At 31.2% G+C, this 21,150-nt stretch overlaps 1 protein-coding gene and 2 non-coding genes across 3 annotated transcripts; all 3 read left to right on the forward strand.

Moving 5' to 3' along the window:
- The first annotated feature begins 6,299 nt into the window (after positions 1-6,299).
- Positions 6,300-6,373, forward strand: TRNAV-AAC. The gene has a single exon. It is a non-coding gene; the product is annotated as a tRNA-Val (tRNA).
- A 4,949-nt stretch (positions 6,374-11,322) lies between these two features.
- TRNAV-AAC lies at positions 11,323-11,396 on the forward strand. Its single transcript has one exon. It is a non-coding gene; the product is annotated as a tRNA-Val (tRNA).
- Positions 11,397-11,743: 347 nt separating this feature from the next.
- LOC120077995 lies at positions 11,744-14,781 on the forward strand. The gene is made up of 3 exons (XM_039032149.1): positions 11,744-12,017; positions 12,556-12,936; positions 13,770-14,781. The coding sequence occupies exons 1-3, from the start codon at positions 11,886-11,888 to the stop codon at positions 14,580-14,582; spliced, it is 1,326 nt and encodes a 441-aa protein (XP_038888077.1). The 5' UTR covers positions 11,744-11,885; the 3' UTR covers positions 14,583-14,781.
- The last annotated feature ends 6,369 nt before the right edge of the window (positions 14,782-21,150 follow it).

Below are 21,150 nucleotides of genomic sequence, written 5' to 3' on the forward strand. Positions count from 1 at the left end.
GCAGAAGGAGGGAGGCGCGGTGGAGAAAGGAGAACTGAGGTCTGGGAACTGGGAGGGTAGTGGCGCAGAAGAGAATAGAGATAAGGTTTTTAGTTTACGAAATTAATAATTTTTTTTTATATATATTCCCGGGTCGGGTCCGGTGCGCCCAAACAATAATTTTAAGAACCCAAGACCCGACTCGAAAATAATTTTTAAAACATTTTAACCCTACCCAACCTAAAATAAAATCTAACCCAACCCAACCCTTACAGTTTAGGTTGGATAGGTCGGGTTCGTCAGGTTACCAGGGTTTTTGAACACCCTTAATTGGACTTTAGCCCAAATTATAATATCAAATTGGATCAAATTAATTTGATTCGATCCAACAGTCAAGACGAAAACATGTTGCATCATCGGAATTCACAAATTTATGTTTCAACTTTAATTTGGGACACATGGCGGCTTCTAATTAGTCCAAAATTCAATTATTTGGAATTTCGTCATTAATTTAGTAAATGACGTGGCAATTTGTGATTGGTCCAAAATTTATCCTTCAACAATAGGTATTCTCATATTTCTCTTAATTTTTCAATTCTTAAATTACACCAATTTTCTCAACAATCAAAACATACCAAAACGCTGCGACACTAAAGGCCCTCTCACGAAGCGCCTTGGAGAGCAAACTGGAAGGAGTGACTTGGAGAGCATTGCGGTGTTGCAAGGTAAGTATTGCAGCGCTTGCTTAGCAGACTGTCTCTGTGAATGGCGTGGGGCATAAATGTCGTAGCGCTTGCACAATGTTGTGCCTCCCCTTGCTTGATTTCACCATTTTGCCTCCCGTTGCTTGCTGATTGCTCTATTTAAGCCCGAATTGCATCCGAAACATCCCGACGGCTTCGTTTGCTTGATAACCTATCTAAGAACTAAAATAAATATTAAATTTCTAAGACCAACACGATTTGGGTTGATATTTTTTTTATTTGACTATTTATTGTTTTGGTACATTTCAAGAGGAGATTTTGATTTTGGAGTTTTGTGAAATTTTGTGGTATTTTCTATTATAACTTAAAATTTTGGTTTTTATGTTGGTTGTTGAGAAAATTGGAGTAAGTTAAGAATTGAAAAATTAAGAGAAATATGAGAATAGATATATGAAAATAATGAGGATATCCATATAATTTATTTTTAAATTGTTTCTTTTCAAACTTAAGAAAACTTCAAACAAATTGATCATTAAAAATATTTTTTAATTTTTAAAGTCATTTTTATCACGAGGAATTAAAGTTTTTGTTCAAATACTAATGATTGGGGTATTTTTGAATTTTTATTAAGTTAAGGGTATCTTTAAAACGTTTTGAAAATTCAGGGGTATTTTTTAAACAAAATTTTAATTGTTTCTATCCAAAACTAATGGTAAGAGTATTTTTTTGAAATCTTCTTGAAAGTTTAAGAATGCTTTTAAAAATTTAGGAACATTTTTTACACAAAATGAAAAGTTGAAGGACATTTTTCCGACATTTTGAACTTTTGATTGGATAGTATATCTATGTAGAAGTATTTTGTAGTATTAAATATTGAAATAAAACCAAAGGAGCGTTGTACATCAAATTGGTGTCGTGGTGTAGTTGGTTATCACGGTCTAACACACTGAAGGTCTCCGGTTCGAGTCCGGGCGACGCCATTTTATTTTATTCTATTTTAATCTGAAGCTATTCGCGATGTGTATTATTCCGACATAGAAAGGAATTGAATTTCAAAATCCTACGTGGTGATGCCTTGTGGTTTCTTCGGTTGGTAATCATTAATTTTTTATTTTTTGACTAATAAACTATTTACCTAAAATACTAAATTTTAATTTTTTTTTTATAAAGGTGATAATTGATAGATGTCTATCACTGTTTGTTACGGATAAAAATCTATCGGTATTGATAGAAACTGATAAAAATCAAAATTTTAATTTTCTTTGATAATGGTGTTAACTGATAGAAGTCTATTAGTGTCTATCAGTAATAGAAATTTAAAAGTCTGATAGAAGTTTAGCAATGTATATCAACATTTTTTCTTTCTATTTCTATAAAGAGTTTGACATTTTTTCTATCTGTGAAAATTTTTCTTAAATAAAATTTTAAATAAAATTATTATTATTATCAATAACAATTGAAATAATAAACTATTTGACTCTTATAACTAAATTACACTAATTTACTATTAATTTACCAAACACACTGACTATTTTTTTTAATTTAAAATTAAATTCGTCAAATACTATTTTACTTTGATATTAATTTACTATTAATTTACCAAACACATAATGACTAGTTTTCTTTGATAAAAATGATAGAGGTTTATTAGTATCTATCAGTGATAAAAACGGATACAAGTGTATCAGTGTTTTAATGATATATACTGATAGAAGTCTAGAAGTCTATTCGTGTATGGTGATTTTTTTTATAATTTAAAATTAAAATTTATCAAACATATTGTGACTTATTTTTTCTAATTTAAAACAATTATATATTTCATACGCTATTTTTTGAACTACGTTTAAAGGATGATGTGTTAATTGATATACTTAAGAAAATTAAAGATTTAAATAAATACAATTATTAATTCATGATTTGATATAACCCAAATTTAGAGATGTAAATTGGAACAATCCCTTCTTTTTCTCAATTTAAAACAAAAGAGACGAGCAAACTAAACATTTTGTTGAGTATCAAAACCAAAAAATTATTTAGATCTTGTTCTATAGCCATTTTGTTTATATTTTTAAAATTTAAGTTTATAAATAATACTTCTATTCATAGGTTTTATAGTTTGTAATCCACTTTTGTAAAAGGTTATGAAAAATCAAATCAAGTTTGAAAAAAAAAAATAATTTTTTTAAAAAAGTTATTTTTCTTACAATTAAACTTGAAATTCAAAATAAAGAATTAAAAATGAAATTTATCAAATGGGTCATCAATTTTTAATATTTGCATGTTTTTAAATAAAATTAGAAGTAGAACTATTTAGCAGAAATAAAATGTAATAAACGAATGACTATAATATACAAGTGGAAAAGTTATCAAAATAGTGTCGTGGTGTAGTTAATTCATCCTTTGAAAGAAAAGAAAGGGATCTGGCCCTAGGGACTTTAAAGCAAAGATGAAAGCATTCAAATTGACAAATTGTGAATGGCCCAGAAACGGACTCCCCTTTTGTGGACTCACACTAAACCTCCAGTTTTGAACTTGCGAAACCCTCTTTGAACTCTGAAAGATGGGCGTATTTCATGTCAGTCTAACACACTGAAGATTTCTGATTATTATTCTATTCTATTTTAATTTGAAGCAATTGATCATGTACTTATTTTTACAATTGTATAAAAATTACTATTATAGGATAAGAGAAAAATTAAAAGCCAATATAAAGAAATTGATAAAGAAGTCATTTGTCCTGTTCTAAGACTTCAATAATCAAATCTAATTGTTCTAAGTGAGTGAAAGAATCAAACTTCTAATAATCACTTAAATATTTGATTGCTCTTTTTTTTTTAAATCAAATCAATCTCCATCCAATATAAAGATCTAATCGAAAGTCATCTCCATCATACCTTCTAAATTCCTTCAAATTTGGAATCTCAATTAAAATAACTTCACCATTTTAGTGAAACTGCAAAACTGATGGAAATTACATGTCGTATGGATAATTTAATTTTAATTCATCTCATTAGTTTATTCGTTTAATATTCACAATTTACTAATTATTTTTCTCTAATGTGGTCTCGTACTGTGATGAAAATTCTTAATGTTGATATAAATTTATTTCACCAAAATTTAAATTTGAATCAGAGTGGATAAAATGTTAAATTTGGAGATAATGTCATTATCTCTTCATCGACAAAAATAAGTTTCTGGATTCTCAAAACTTTATATTACATTTTTTTGAAACCCTACAAGAAAAATCACTTTGAGTGTTGTATAAAATCCGTTGTGAAAAGCTTAAAAATGTCACCCTCTCTTAATACCTTGTTTGGAAGCGATGATATAGTTCAAAACTTTGTTTCTTTTATTTTGTTACCAACCACATTTTTATCTCTCTCTTTTGGTTAAATTATAAATTTAGTCCCTAAAATTTGAAGGTTGTATCTACTTGATCCTTGAACTTTCAAATTTACAAAATTAGACTCTTAAATTTGGTATTTTTTAAAATTCACAAATCTACTAGATACAAAATTGAAATTTAAAGGGTTTGATCATTAAACATAAAATTCAAATTTATATTTAACCAAATCAATTAATTGTTCAATATTTTGAATGTGTGGGAGACTTATTAGTTAGAAAATTGAAACTTTAAAGACCTATTAAATACAAAATTATGTAAGCCATCTAAGCAAGAGATTCAATAAAAATTTCGTATTTTCATTTGGTAACAAGTTTAGAAATTAGGTCTCAATTTAAACAATTAATTAAAAAAGTGTTTGATATAGTATATCAATAAATCATAAAACTAGTTACGGTTACCTACTCATTATTAAATTAAATATAAACTACTATTAATTAACTTATAAACATGTTTTATGTTAAAAAATTTGCATAGTAGTTAATTTATAGTTTATTATATTATACCTACTTTAATTTAACAAAAATAAATTGAGTTTATAACCTAAAATATTATTATAGGTTTTATCTTTTTTTAACATAAGTCTACATTTTAAATTTTAAATTTAATCAGATATAACCACTTTTCAAAATTTTCACTATTTAGATCACAAAATTTGAAAAAAGCTCCATATTCACGATAGTAATGAATTAAAAAACATAAACAAAAATATATATTGCCAACCATAGATGTCTTAGAGACATAAAAAAAAAAAAACTTTTGAACGTTGAGGAAGTGGATATAAACCCATCTCAAAGTTTTTGGACTAAATTTGTAATTTAACTTTCTATTTCATTAGTGACGTGGAATACAAGTAGCTGTACTAATAATCTATTATATTAAGTTTATATAATAGTCAAAGTGAGCTTAGTTTAGTCATAATTAAACACATTCTCTCATTTGACATTAGAAGTTCATCCTTCATTCTCATAATTATTGTAACAAACATAATTAATAATTAATGTTATGTTACAATATATTATACTATTTTTATATAATTTATATGTAAAACTGATTAAATATACAGTTATTATACAATACAATCAATCACAAAACTTAAAAAGCAATGTTCAAGCTTATTTTCATGTGTCTCAAAAGTTTGGTACAAATCCAATCCCCTCATATTTTAGATTTTTTTTTCTTAGAAAATATCAATTTACACCCATAAATTTTAGGTTGGTTGTATCAATTTAAACTCTAAATTAATCATGGTATCATTTAAACCTCGAACTTTCATAAATATATCAATGTGTACCCATTTAAACCTTAAACCCCTCAATTAAGTCTCAAGAAGCATGTTAATTTATACCCTTGCAATTGAATAATTAATGGTTTAAATTGATATAACCACCAAAGTTTATAGATGTAAATTGAAATTTTTGTTCCTTTTTTCTCCGATTTTTTTTTTAAAAAAAGTCAAGCCAAGGAAACTAAACATTTTATTAAGTATCTAAAAAATATTATTTACGTCTCGTTTTATAAACATTTTTTTTTTTGAAAATAAGTTTAAAAATTTTGAACAATACTTCTTTTTATAAGTTTTTTATGTTTTGTAATATGCATTCCACTAATGTTTCGAAAAAAAAAAATCAAGTTTGGAGAAAAAATAGTTTTCAAAAACTTGTTTTCGTTCTTAGAATTAAGAGACAGTTGCAAATAGACATTAGACCTAAAGTATTAATAGATATAACATAATGTAAAAAAAAATTGCAAATATGGCCGTAAATAGTCTATCCGTGATATTATTGATAGGAGTCTATCAGTTATATACCATATCATTGGTAAGAGTCTATCAACGATAGAAGTCTATTGTTGATAGACTTGGGAGTCTATAAGAGTCTATTGCCGATAGACTTGTCTATATTTATAATTTTTTTAAAATGATGTTATACACTTGATTATTATTCCTAAAAATACTACCAATTGTAATTATTCTAGAATTAAACTAGAAATTCTTGTTTCTATAACAAATGTGAATCAGATGAAACAAATATAAAATCAAAAGATAGAAAATGAAAAATGAAATTGTTACCCACTAAGGTCTTAATTTAAATTTATTTCATACAATTGGAGTAAAAAAAACAAAATAAATTATATTTTCACCATCTTATTAAAATTAGAAGTAGAACAATTGCTGTAGACTAAATTAAAAAGTTTGCACATTCAAAATCAATGGTGTCGTGGTGTAGTTGGTTATCACGTCAGTCTAACACACTGAAGGTCTCCGGTTCGAATCCGGGCGACGCCATTTTATTTTAATTTCTATTTCTCAAATTCTAATTTACAAAATATAAGGTGGTTACCTGCTTTCATAACGTCATGGATCCCCGCTCCAGTCCACATGTAACTGAAGTTAGTTTTTTTTTTTTTTTTTGTTCCTTCTTCTTCTTCTTTTTATTCTAAAAAAAATCATAAAAAAAAATGAAAAAAATATTAATTTTTTAGGACATAAGGTTCACCATAAATTTTTCAAAAAAAAAAACATAATGGAGAATATAAATAGAAACATTTATAAAAGTGTAGAGTCTAAATTAATATAATTATTAATTCATATTTTAAATAGATATAATATTAAGATTTAGTGATATAAATTGATACTTTCTAAAAAGTCCTAAACCCACGTAGAAAAAAATGAAATTGATTTGAGTTTTTATAGATTTATTTTTGTTCGAAAAGTATTGTAATTAAAATGAGGAGTGAGGAAATCGAATTTCTGACTTCTCGATAGTACGAATCACTCGTATTGGCATTTATATATTTATTTTAGTAAAAGACTAAAATTGGAATATCATTTGTGCCATTAGTGGGCGTCATTGATGATTAGTGCATTTAATTAACTTGCGTGGGAAATGCTTTGTTGTTTCTATGTGCATTTAAATTTTGTGATAAAATTTAAGTTTGGACTGAATTCAATTGATAAATGCTTATTATGAAATGAGTTTTTTTTAGTACAACTAAAATGGAGATACGAACTATAAAATCTTTTATCGCCAATACATAATATATGTGAATTGAGTTATGCTTGTTTTACAAAATAAAATAATTAAAGAAAGGAATAGAGAAAATTATTATTTTCTTAGTTAATTTAGAAGGAAAATGAAATATGTATTAGGATGTGGTGGAAAAAAAATTGAGACATAACTTTTAAGTTAATAAAAACAAATCTCCTCTAATGCCTCCGAGCTTAAAATATGCAATAGGATGTGGTAGAAAAAATTTTAGACATAATTTTTAAGTTAATAAAAAACAAATCTCCTGTAATGCCCCGAGTTTAGGAGGGGGACATAAATGACACGAGATCACATCCGAATGAAAGAAATCTTAGGACATAAGAATATGGTTAAAAAAGGCTTAAAAGACTCGAAGGTTACTATCTATACCAACAAGGTGCACCTTCATTTTCGTTAGTTCAATCATAAAAACTCCATATTAAACGTGTTTCATTTGGAACAATCTTATATTGGGTGTGGTGGATTTGGTGTCCTAAATCTAATATATCTTGTAGTTTGTAAAAACAAATTATATATATTTAATAAAATGAGAGGTATTGTATTAACATTTAAACTGCATTAATTCAATCTAACAAACTAAGATCCAAGGTTATATGATGTAACTTAAACATGTATATGGAGACATATAAGTGAATCATGTTTAAATAATAACCTAAAGGGTCTGTAGTAGATGAATAAGGTTGAGTACGTTATTCTGGTGACACTATGGATATGACCTGCTTTGTAGTTGTTACAAGTATCGTAAAGTGCTACAAATGATATGATCTTGATCATTCATGTGGAGACATGTGAGCGAGGGTATTCTATACAAAGAGTTTGTATAAGACTAGACCACGAAATGAATAGTCTCTCTTTAAAACATCGTTGCTACAAAAGAGTTACATTTCCCTAAGATGACCATAGGTGGCTTGACTTGAATCCTGAGTGAGTTGTGAACGCATACCCATGAGAGTATATCTTTGATTTACATGGGTGAGAGCGGCCAGTTTCTCCGGGTCAATATGTCTACTATTTTGGGGATTTATCTGACTGGAGGGTTGGGAATGTAGCTACATAAGAAGGAATTCACTCATTCCCAGCCTTAGGGAAAGTAGATAAATTGCTTCCTTAACAGCTGATTTCGGGTCTTGAACAATGAGACCTCAACTTCTCACCGGCCCGAGATGTGTCTGTTTATAGTTGGACTATAGATTATAAGGGAGAGTTGCATTTTAATATGATTAATGCATATTATATGATTTGTTAATCAATTAACTAACCATATAATATAAATAAAGAAATTGCATTGTATGACAAATACATTTTAAGAAACCAAAGCCATGATTTAACTTTTTTGTAATTGAAGGTGTGGAAATCACATAGCAATTACATAGCAATCACATACAAATCAAATAACAATCACATAACAATCACATAGAAATCGAATAGAGATCAAATTTTCAAGCGGAAGTTTTTTGCCATGTTTGCAAAAAAAAAAACAAAACCTAGGGACACACGCCCAATTTTTAATTTTTTTAAATTAAAATTGCAATTTCCCCATATAAAAATTATATTATTAATATTTTAATAATATAATTATAACTCCCGATGTTAGGGGAGTTAAACGTGAGACGGAGTTATTGTAACTCCCTCTCCCTCATTCTTTTCCTTTATCTTCCTTTTGGAAAACAAAAAAGAGTAACACATGATACAAATTAAAAAACCCTCTCAAAATTCCAAGAACTCTTTCCTATAAAAATTTCCCCTGCCAAAACATTCTGAAGCCCGCACATCCAATTCCTTGTTCCCAGAGAATAACAATGTAATTGAGTGGTTGTGTTTTCAAGATTGGGTTGTTGCCTATTTTGTTCGAGTACAAAAGCATTGGGGTTTGTGATCTTGAGAGAAAAATTATGTGAAGAAGTTTTCCGTCAAAGGTTAGTCTTCTCTTTTCTAAATTCTCTTTAGATTGCATGCTTAGATTTATTAAATGCTTATCTTGTGACTTTTTATTTTATTTTATTTTTTATTTTGTTGAGTCCGTATTTCATTGTTTATCAAATTGAATTTCAAATTGTACGGCACTCACACACTTCCACGAGGAATTCGATTCTTTCAACAATCTACTAAGTTTGAGGTTCAAATTAATGAAATTAAAAATTTATAGTTGATACAACAGGTCAAGTACATGATCAAAAATGATTTTTTTTCAAAATTTTTGGACTAATTAATCAATTTCAAAGGAATAATTTTTTTTATCAAGAATAAATTTCACTCAATATTTTTTATTGAATCAAAACTCACACGAAAACATATTTTTCCTACTAATTAATAATATTAAAAATGAAGATTTATGCTAATTCGTAAGAAATAATTAATCAATTATTAACTCAAAGAAATTGCTACCAACCTAAATAATGATGTATTAAAACCTTTCTTTAAAGAATCTCCAACAAATTTTATCGGGTGTATATAACAAAGTTACTTAAACTAACTACATGCTTATCAAGATGCTTTTTCATCAATATCTTATAATTATAATTTAATAAAAAAAAACGTATTATGCTATTCTAATCTATCTATATCTCAACCTCATCAATAGGTAGGGTGGCAACCCAAATACAGTTTAATCTCAATTTAAACGAGCTTAAAATCAACGATTTATCGATCCAACTCAATCCAACCTATCACAACCCATTTATTCATTAGATTGAATATGAATCATTGATAATCAGGTTGACCTATGACTCGACCCATTTAGACCATATTTAGATCGACCTATCAGCCTGCCTAATGAACTTATCACTAAGCTAATCTAAATGTGTGAGCATATATTATATTTTATATATTAAAAAGGTAAATTTTTAATTTTCTAAAAATATATTTAGTTATATTGTAGTTTGTAATTAACATAAATATTTGTAAATAATCAAATATTTAAGATTTTATCTAGAAAAAGTAATAAAAATATAAAATAAATTAATTTTAAATACAAGTTTTAATAAATTTTATATTTCATTAAGAAAATTTAAAATCTAAAAATATATTTTTAAATAATTAATGAATTAATCCAATAGATTATTGAGTCACGGAGGGACATGCATTGAACCACATTAGTCTATCGCCTCATTCCCTCCAAAACATGGGTATTCATTGGGTCCTAAACTTAAAGCTCAAAATTGGAGTACGTAAGGGAGGCTTCAAAATCAAAATTTTCCAATGTGGGATTCTCTAACCAAAGGTTGGTTCCTTTTCTTTTTGAAAATTAAATTTTTACCCAACAAAACCCAACAAGCTCAACCCAAAATTTGATCCAAATATTCAAGCCCAGGGATCGGTTATGCTTGACTATTAAATGTTGGATTGACTCAACCCAAGCTTAAAAAATGTCTTAAGCCCTTGGGCTTGGACTTGGTTCCAACTTGCCGTCTTCACTTTTTAGAATTAGACCAATTAAATGATGAGGGTGATTTATATCTATATATACTATATCAAAAAGAGATATAAGAACAAAATTTTTAACTTTCTTCATTACCTTTCAACCATTCCATAATACTTATTTTACCCTCAAAATCACATCCATCATGTTTTATATGTACTTTTGTGTCTTTTCCTTTCTTATCCCCTATTAAATTTTACACGTTTTTTTTTTGTTCTTTAAAAAATTATATTTTTTCCTTTCATATATTTTTTCTTTTTCTTTATATATCCTCTTATTTTTTTCTTAATTAATAAAGGATTAGTAAAATGTAATTTAAAACTGTCACATCCTTTAAATAAATATACAAATCTTTTCGAAGAATGACTACATTTCTTATCTTTGTTTTTCCTTGCATCATTCCACATTTTATCTTCCCAAAAATATACTTGATGTCTTTACTTCATTTTACTCGAGAATATCTAAAATTATAAATAAAAATATTTTACTCCATTGTATTTCTTTTATTACTTATAAATTTTTTTGTCCAATATTCACAATTTAAAATCAAACAAAATTATATTCAAGTAATCATTTACATTTCAAAGTTTTCAACACATTTCATATTTATTATAAACTAACAAAAAAAAAAGTTATATATATAGTTTCATCGATAATCTCTTTTATTATTTTTAAATTTCAAATAAACTATTTACTATTTAAATTTTAGTTAAATGTATAATTTAAAAAAATAATTATTTAAATATCGTTCTATTTTCAACATCTGTTGGTGTCGTGGTGTAGTTGGTTATCACGTCAGTCTAACACACTGAAGGTCTCCGGTTCGAGTCCGGGCGACGCCACTTTTTGCAATTTTTTTAAAATTTTGCATTTCCAAAATTTTTTATTTATCCAAAACAAACCGAAAAACAAAACCATAATTTCCACGTGGTGGCGAACAGCGACAATTGCGGAACGGAAAAAGTGGGGCCCACATACGTTCAAGAAACTTCTAAACGAAAATGGAACGGAACGGAATCCTTAAAAAAGATTAAAAAATAAAAAACCAACAGTATTGAGCCAATAACGTGTCTCCATCGCATCACTTACTCGATTCCTATTGGTCCATTCCTTCTCCACGGTTCCACGTCATTACTCCTCAAAATTCTCCCTTTTTTCAATTCTATAAATTGAATCTCATTTTCCTATTTTCTTTCCTCGTTTTTCATCCGATTTTCCCCATCATCTTCCCTATATATTCTTCTCCCCCAGATTTTCTGTGGGTAATTTTCATCCATTTCCAAAGAGCTTTCGAAATACCCAACAAATTGATCTCTGTTTCTGATTCTGTTATGGCTGCAGCTCTTCCCAGCCTGCGCTGCTTCTTTCTACCAACCCTTTTTATTCTTCTCGTTCTTCGTCCTTCTCATGGAGCTCTCCATTCCTCTCCTCATCTCAACCCCACCAACCCCAAATCCATCTCTGTTAGTAATTCTTCTCTCATCAATTGTTTTATGTTGTGGGTTGTGGAGATTTTGATTGTTATCTGCTACTTTTGTTACGTTTTTCTTGTTGGGTTTTTGTTTTTTTTTGAAGAATTTGATCTTATTCTTTGATGGGTCTGGTTATTTGATGCTTAGTTTGCCATTTTTGAGGATTTTGGTGTTTAATTGAGTTTATGTTTGTTGGGTTTTACAGAATTTGATCATTTTTCTTTGTAGATTTCTGATTTGATGCTTAATTTATGGGGTTTTCTGGTTTTGATGGTTTTATGCTTACATTGTGGTGTATAATTGTTTCTCTAACCAGCCAATTGAGTTTTTAAAGGCCTTGATAATTTCTGATTCGATGCTTTAATTTGTGGTGTTTTATTGTTGACTGAGTTTTGTTGGCTTTTTGAAGAATTTGATGATGGGTTTCCTAAATCTCTGATTATTGATGCTTAATTTTGTGGTTTTTTAGAATTTTGATGGTTTTATACTGACATTGTGGCGTTTTTATTGTTTTTTTTTTTTTGGATAGTCGATTGAAACTATTGTAGATGGGTTTAAGAAGGATTTGAAGGAGATGATTGGGAAGGGATTAGGGTTTGTGGGCGACGATTTTAAGGTCTCAGGATTTGATTTCAAAGATGCGAGAGTTGGGAATTCAGTTGCTTATGAGTTTGAGTTGGAGATTGATAACCAAGTTTATCCATTGAAGTTTTTGGAAAATGCCAAACAATGGGAATATGTAGATTTGCCTATTTTTCAGATTCAAGAGCAGTCTCAACAGGAAGACAAGAATTTGTTGGCCCAGAAACGTAATCTGGGCCATGATTTGCCTGTTTTGGCTCCCTTTCAGCTTGCCGGACCGATGGAGCTCTGGATTCAGGATGCTGATGGCATGAGGGTCTCATTGCCAGTGAGTATCTTTTTATTGCTTTTGATTTTGTTCATTATAAGTTTCTATTGATTTGATGGACTGCTGCAATCTGTGCTTTTGGGGGTTTTGATGATTGGTGATGATACACATTTGATTAGATTGTGTCTTTCATTTTGATTTTCTATGTATGTATCTTGGTGAAGGCTTTAGGTTTGAAAATGTAGGTGGTTTACCAAATTTTGGTTTAATTTCATGTGCTTTGAGTCCTACACTGGTGAAAGTTCTGTTTTAGACTTAACATTGCATAAAAAGACCACTGTAATTCTTAATTTTATAACAGAAATAGGTAGTCTTTTGTTGCCATATGGATTAGATGTTCTGTCTAGTCAATTAAAAAAAAGGACTAAACAGACATATCGATCGAATTGAATTTGGAACATTAGAACACGAGAATGAATAGTAGTTGGTATGCATTCCATTTCTCTAGGTTGGAGGTTTGAATCTCCATATCTCCCTTCTTGTATGTAAGAATTTTTTATTTTTTATTTTTATTTTTATTTTTATTTTTTTTTTTAATTTGGAACATAGGTCGGACTTACAAGGGTGCAAAACTTTAAGTATTTTACCTGATCTTTTAACCTCAACTAGACAATTGTACAACCTAAATCTTGTTCAAGTAAAGTCCTTTTTTTACGTGATATCTTGAAACCAATAGGTAGGAAAGTTCTGGTTTAGTTGTATGATGTATGTGAATTCCTATATCTTGTGCCTTCTTGTGCCCTCTTGAATGTGTAACTTGTACATATAGCAAGCATGGAAAGCATTATTCTGAGCTGTGGCTGATCTTTGATTGTTTGCCATTGAATTGGCAGCATGATGTGGATGCTGGTGTCTTGAAAAAGGTTGTTCTGGCAGATGGAGCAGTTGTTACTGTAACTGGTGCTAGATCTGTTAGCCTGCGTCAGCCACTCAATCTTCCTCTCCCGCTCAATCGAACAACCCCTGGGTTTGCCACTGGTCTTGTAGCCTTAGCCGAACAGCTTCGCCACATTTCCCGATCTCAATCGACCCCGCTCCTTTCTCTTCGTATCGTTGGTCCTACCTCCCTCACTTCATCTCCTAGCTCCACCAACAACAAGCTCAAGCTCAAGCGCCTCGCCCCAGGCTTAGTGGAACTCTCATCCCCCATCCAAGCCATCCAGTCTCCTTCCTCTGTCCAACTTCAAGCTGAAGCCCCCACCATCCTAACACCAAAGGCATTCACGACGCTATGGCCAATCACCTCCATCAATGGCTCGAACTCGAAATTACTTGGTTTTGAGACACTCCTGACATCCCTTCTCGGCCCGAAGGCAAACAGAAAGGGCTCCTTCAAACTGTTGAAGGCCAATGTCTCTGCCCAAACAACCTTGAGGATCGGTTTTGGTGTTGACAAGAAGTTGGAAGAAGGAGATGGAATCAACTTGGAGGGATTTCCAGAATGGAGGACTAAACCCGACGTTATGAGGTTGCATTTTGAGGTTCTGGCAACAGTTGACGGTGAGCGTATCATACCAGAGAGGGTGATGCCGGTTACGCCGGTCATCATCGAGGATACGGTTGCACCTCATGTGCTACTTGGTGGCAACGTGAGTATGTCAAAAACTCCTATTGTTTACACCCCATCTGATCCATTTACCCTGTGAATTAGTATCTGCAGGTTTGGTTGTGTTTTGGATCTCTCTGGTGGGAAAGGTGTAAAAAGTATACAGTGAATGAACATAGAGAAGTTGAGTATTGTAAAGATTACTGATATTCAAAGTTTCTCAGCTAAATTTTATTTTATCGTTTCTTTTTAGGCTGTTTTTATTATTTCTTGTTAATAAATCAGAAGTGTCTTCGTTAGATATACTTTACTTTTTTTTATTTCTTTCTCTATCAGAAAATTTTAATTATTGAATTCCAATCACAGATTTTATTTTTCCTGAAAAGTTGGTGATTTTAATAAAATTGTATTCTTTTAGAAGAAATTTGTTGGGACATTTTTGGTATTATTTCTTTGGTCAATTTTAGAATTACTCACTTCGATAAGTATGAACTATATTTAATTGATTTAATTTTGTATCATTCAAAACTTCTTTAAAAATTTATTTCACTGTGAATTTGAAAATGAAATAACTATTTCACTAAAAATTATTTTGAAGTTGACAAAAAAAATGGTCTATCTAAAATCAGAAAAAATTGAGTTATTTGTCAATTCTAAAGGAATAATATTTAAAATATAAAATTAAACGATTAAAATGGGTGGATAAGAAACTAAGGGGGAGTTAATGCAAATAGTGGAGTAATAAACCTCTTTAATAATTGGTGAATTAAATGGTGGATGAGTTTTTTTACTCACTAAATCCAACTTGAGAGGCTAAATGCCCCCTAAATGATTAAAATGTATTTTAAAATCATAAGTCTGATACTTTTTAAAAAAAAATTGTATATTCACTAATAAAAGGTCAGAATTCAGTAACCAAAATAAATATTAGCACTTGCTCAAAATAAGAGGGAAAAAAGAGAATATTAGAACATTTGTGCAAAAATTCCCATCTTTATTTGGTAGAGCAATAGATTATTAACAAAGAACCCAAAGATTTATATTAAATAAAAGGACTCTAAAATTATATTGGGGGATTATAACTAAGCTTACTTAACTCTATAATATTAAACACAATTACCACTGTTTGAGCATTTCCTTCCATTTTCTTTCTACAAGATTGGTTCTTGTTCATCAACTACTTCATCTTTTTTCTCACATCTTATAGCCTTTGATATATTATCCTCCCCATTCCCATATGGCCATATCTTTTTGGGTCTTCAACTTCAGCTAAATGGCCTCCGTACTTTGTATTTAATGGCTAACTAGCTAGTTAGAGCCTACAAAGGGAAAAGTGAAAAATAAACAAACCGTGAAAATTTTTATGATTTGATAGCTAACTCCGACAAAGACACCTTTGATGGTAATTCCAACGATTTGTGGCCACTTTTGGCAACCGACTCTCATGACTACATTTTGTGGAAACTATGGTGAAACTAACTCTAGCAACCATCTCTAGTGACCAACTTTGGCAATCAATAACCTCTAACACCTAGTTCTAACAACCAACCCCGTCAATCAATTGAGTCGATTATATCTGATGACCAACTCTAATGAGAACTCGATCTATTATATATTATAAGAAAAAAAAAACTCGATTGTGTAAGTGTGTTTAAATTTTAAATTGATTTGTTATAGTCTTTAATAGTCATTTTTTTATAGTAATTTGACATTAATAGAAACATTTTTAGCATATAATAAACCAAATTTACATATAAAATATTGTGAAAGTATAACCAAATACATGGATGCTTTTATTATAAATAGTTTTTCAATTAAAAAATGTTTAAATAAAAATGACTTTTTGAAAAATACTTTATTTTCTTCCTAGGACCTCAGACTTGCAAAGTTTTTATTTATTTATTTTAAGTTGTATAACTTCCTAGGGTACAAACTTAATTTCAAAAGACTTATTCTAATTATAAGCCTAGTTTCTTCAACTCTCATATTGAAGTTTATTTAATCTCTAAATTTTAAAATTGTTCAATATTATAGGTTTCTCAACGTTTAATTTTCTCTGAATTCTCAATTATTTGTTTAATAGTTTTGATGCCAAAATTGGGATAGGAGAAATGCACCTGATTTTTCCGTGATACCAACAATGAATTGTTTGAAGGGGAGAAGAACGTGGCAAACCCGATGCAGAATGTGGTGCTTGCCACACACACTCCGATGTAGAAGTCGGAGAGTAAACAAGTGTGAAAGCTAGAGAGTTTGAGAGTAGGATTCAAGTTACCTCAAATGAATTTATAATGATTTATTAATAGAAGTGATTGACCTAGATTGTTCTGTGAGACTTTCAAAGTCACTTTAGGATAATTAAATAACCTATCGGGCCGAGGGGTGTGCTCGGTTTCATATTTAGCTAGGGTTGGCCTCAACCTTAACTGAGGCAGCTATCTCTCCTTAGGCCCATTTTGACTGAGACAAGCATGGGACATGCCCATGAGCTATTTTGTTAGGATCGGCCTCGACCTCAGCCTTGGTCGAGGTCAAGTTGTTGAATATACTGCCTGAGGGATATACTTGAGGAAGTCTGACAAGATTATGGAGTGAACATAAGTTACCGGTGGGCTTATCGCGCTAGAGAGTACAGATTGGTGTTCGCACGAGGGTCGCCGAAAGGATCATATGCTATTGTTAGGGCATATGGCGAGACACTTAAGCTTGCAAATTCAAGTACGATATTTGAGTTTGAAGTGGAAGACGGACAATACTTTAAGTACGACTTCATGGCACTTAGTTCGTGTATCAAGGGTTTTTTGAACTACATTTACACGAGAAATACAAAGGTGTATTGCTAATAGCAACGTGTATCGATGACAATAACAACATATGTCCTATCATCTTCAGAATTGTAGATTATGAGAATAATGCATCATGGACTTGGTTCATGACTCATTTGAAGGCTTCGATAGGAGACGTTTCGAATTTAGTGATTATATCAGATCGTCACATCTCAATTGCAAAGGCTGTTGCAAGTATATTCCCTGATTTATTTCATGCTCTATGTATATACCATATTCAGAACAATTTGGTTGACAAATTCAAGAACAAGGACATAATCCCACACTCCTACCTAGCGGTAAAAGCTTATAAAGTGGCTGAGTTTCAGATGTATTGGGTTAAGCTCCATCAATATCCTGGTGTGACGGCCTATCTTGAGAAGGTTGGATTACAATGGTGGGGAAGGGTTTATCAAGTGTAGGTATGACAAGATGATGAAAAATATAGTAGAATGCCTCAATGGTGCATGAGAACTACCAACCACAAAGCTATTAAAGCATATCTGCGGATGGCTACAAGGTTAGTTCTATATCTGACGTACACATGCAATGGCATGCACAAACATTGTAATTGATTACGCAATAAGTATTCTTAAAGAATCAAAATTGATGTCTAGAACATATCGTGTTTCCCCGGTGGATATGCATATAATTAATGTAGATGATGGATATTTGGAAGGGTTAGTTGATCTTCTTTCACGGACATGTATTTGTATGAAGTTTAATTGCATCGAGATCCCGTGCTCTCATACAATATCTGCAACGACCTTGGGAAACATTAATGTTAAAACATTATGTGCAAAATTGTTTACAGTTGAATGTGTGCTTGCTGCTTATGGTGAACCAAGCTTCCCAGTTGGACATAGACAAGAATGGAATTGAAGACCAAATTTTGAAGATTTTGAACCAATTCTACCACCGCGAAAGGTAGCAAGTGTAGGTCGATGTCAATTCGTCAAGATACCTTCTATTGGAGAGGAGCCACGACAAATACATAGGTGTACACGATGTAATTAGAGAGGACATAATAAGAAAACTTGCAGACAAACATTGATAACATCTGACACTGGCCCGTCTAGACTGAACGATATGTAATTATGCGTCATCGTTTAGATAGTGTTAAACGATCGTTTAGATTTTTATTAAACGATCATTTGCATTTTTTATATGATTGTTTAGACTTTCTAAATGATCACCTAAGTATGCGCGATCACTTAGTTAAACGATCATTATTTCATTTAGATAGTATTAAACAATTGTTTAGATTTTTATTAAACGATCTTTTACATTTTTTTATATGATCTTGTACATTTTCTATACATATTCTTAAATGATCTTGTACATATTCTTAAATGTCATTATAGTCAAACATCATTCTATTACCATAAAAATTTATTTGCCCACAACTGGGCAACATACTGTTTCTTATACAATTCCATATTAGCTTATTGACAAACCCAAAACTTACGTCGTTAATAAGCTTCAGACTTAGTAAAAAAAAATTTATAATACCGAATTACTCCTATCACTACTAAAATGTAACAACAGTGATAAGTGCGGGGTTAAACCACAGAGAAGCGAAGAATTAATTTATTTTTGGGGTTAGATTTGACCATGTAAAAAACAATAAAAACTGGGTTTTCGAGTTTTGGTTTTCAATTGAAATTTGCAAGTAAAAGTAAAGTGCAATGGATATATGAAATGGTAATGGATTCATGTGGTTCTCGGATCAAATAGCCATTCAATGTAATTTAAATCACCGTTACTACCAAATTATCACAACGTTGGATTATGCATGCATTGAAGGAACTCTTATACAAGAGTACCTCTGAGTGGAGCGGATCTTTTCAAAAACATTGTGATAGAATTACCACATTTACATTCACACAAATAGATATGCATCAAACAACTAAATTACCAGCATGCTTAGAGATAAATAAACACAGAACAAGGAAACTTACCAGTTGAAGACTTTCTTCTCGAAAAATCTCGCTCTCTCCACGAACTGACGCTCTCGCTTTCGCTGGAACGGAAAGCTATTGTTCACCAAATATCTGGTCGTCTACCATGAATGGCCACCGCACGAATAGAAGAAGATGGGGACGACACCACCACTTGGAACCCTTAGTATTCTCGGAGTGAGAATCCAAAGAGTGGGCTCTGTTCGGATTTGGTAGAGGGGAGGAGAAAAAGAGATCGTATACAATGATCAAGCAAGTGGGAGAAAGCAGTATCTGTCATATAGACAAAGTGCTTGATTGTTTAGGTGAGGTAGCACGATCGTGTAGGAAATGGTAGGCGATCGTCTATATAATCGTTTAGTAAAGCTCGGGCACTAAGCGATTGTCTAGTAGAAGCGCGCGCACATATGAGCGATCGTCTAGTAAAAGTGAGCTATCGTATAGGCTTTCAATTCACTAAGCGATGGGCAACAAATACACCGTGAATAATTAACCGTGTTTTTTCGATATCTTTGCAAAATGAAAACGTTTTTCATTTTATTCTCAAGTTACGAAAACTGAACGAAAATTCCCACTAATGCACGACTACAGAGAAAATGGTGGCCAATTATCCCATAATTGCCAAATTAATAAAAAAAAAATAATATAATCATATTATATTCATTAACCTATAGTTTAATATCATATATCAACCATAGTGTTTTCTCCTCCACTAGATATAAATCATATTTATATCCAATTTCCTCCAATTAATGTATCTTATACATAAAATCAATTATATCATATGTAATTAACTAGTTCAATCATATCATATATAATTGAACTCCCTCTTATCAATTTGAACATTTCAAACTGACCCAAAAACTGATTCTCAATTTGTATCCAAACTACCAAGGGGACCTTATGGACCTATGGCTCGAAGCTCCAACGGTACGTGAATAGCTGACTAAACTCTTTAACCACGAGATCCACCATCCGTTAACTACCAGACATTCCACTAAAGACCGACAACTTACCTTTTCTTACCACAGACATATTTCCATGTCCATTGGATATAACCAATCATCAGTACGATAACCCTTCACAGATGCTCATAAGTACAGTTGGGCCAATTTACCGTTTTGTCCCCGTAGTTACATTTTACAACTTAAGTATCACTAATCCCTCTAATGAACAATATAATATAGTCCTATTATGTGTGGACACCTCTTAAGCCATGAGAAGATGTGTGACACCACATTGTTCAAGCCCCAGGATTAGCCCTTAAAAGAGCAATTTATCTACTTACCCCTGCTTCGGGGAAGAAGTGAATTCCATCTTGTGTAGCTGAGTTCCCAGCTCCCAAATCAGATGAATCCCCAAAGTGGTAGGTTTGAGTTGGCGACCTGGCCACTCGCACCTATGCAAATCAAAGGACCGCCCTCAATGGTAGGAGTTCCAAACTCACTCAGGATTGAGTTCATGTTACCTATGGTCATCCTAGTGAAGTGAAGTCTCTGTCATGAACGACGTTATATAATGAGACGTTAACACTTCGTGGTCAGGTCTTATACAAACTCTTTGTATAGGATGCCCCCGCTTGCATGTCCCCTTACGAATGATCAGGAACAAACCATCTATAGCAAGTCACAATACTTATAACTATTCCACAAAGCAGGCCGCATACATAGCGCTACCAGAATAAGGTTCCCCTCCTATATCCATATACTACAGACCATTTTAGTTATCACTTAAGACATGATCCACTTGTATGTCACCACATACATGCTTAAGTTACAGAATGACAACCAGGGATTTTAGTTTATTAGTTTGTGGTAAAGAAAATAAAACATCTAATGTGCAAAGTCAAGTAGTGAAGAAAATATCATATATTATACATCAC

The sequence above is a fragment of the Benincasa hispida genome, chromosome 5 (assembly GCF_009727055.1).
Source record: "Benincasa hispida cultivar B227 chromosome 5, ASM972705v1, whole genome shotgun sequence".
Classification (NCBI taxonomy): domain Eukaryota; kingdom Viridiplantae; phylum Streptophyta; class Magnoliopsida; order Cucurbitales; family Cucurbitaceae; genus Benincasa; species Benincasa hispida.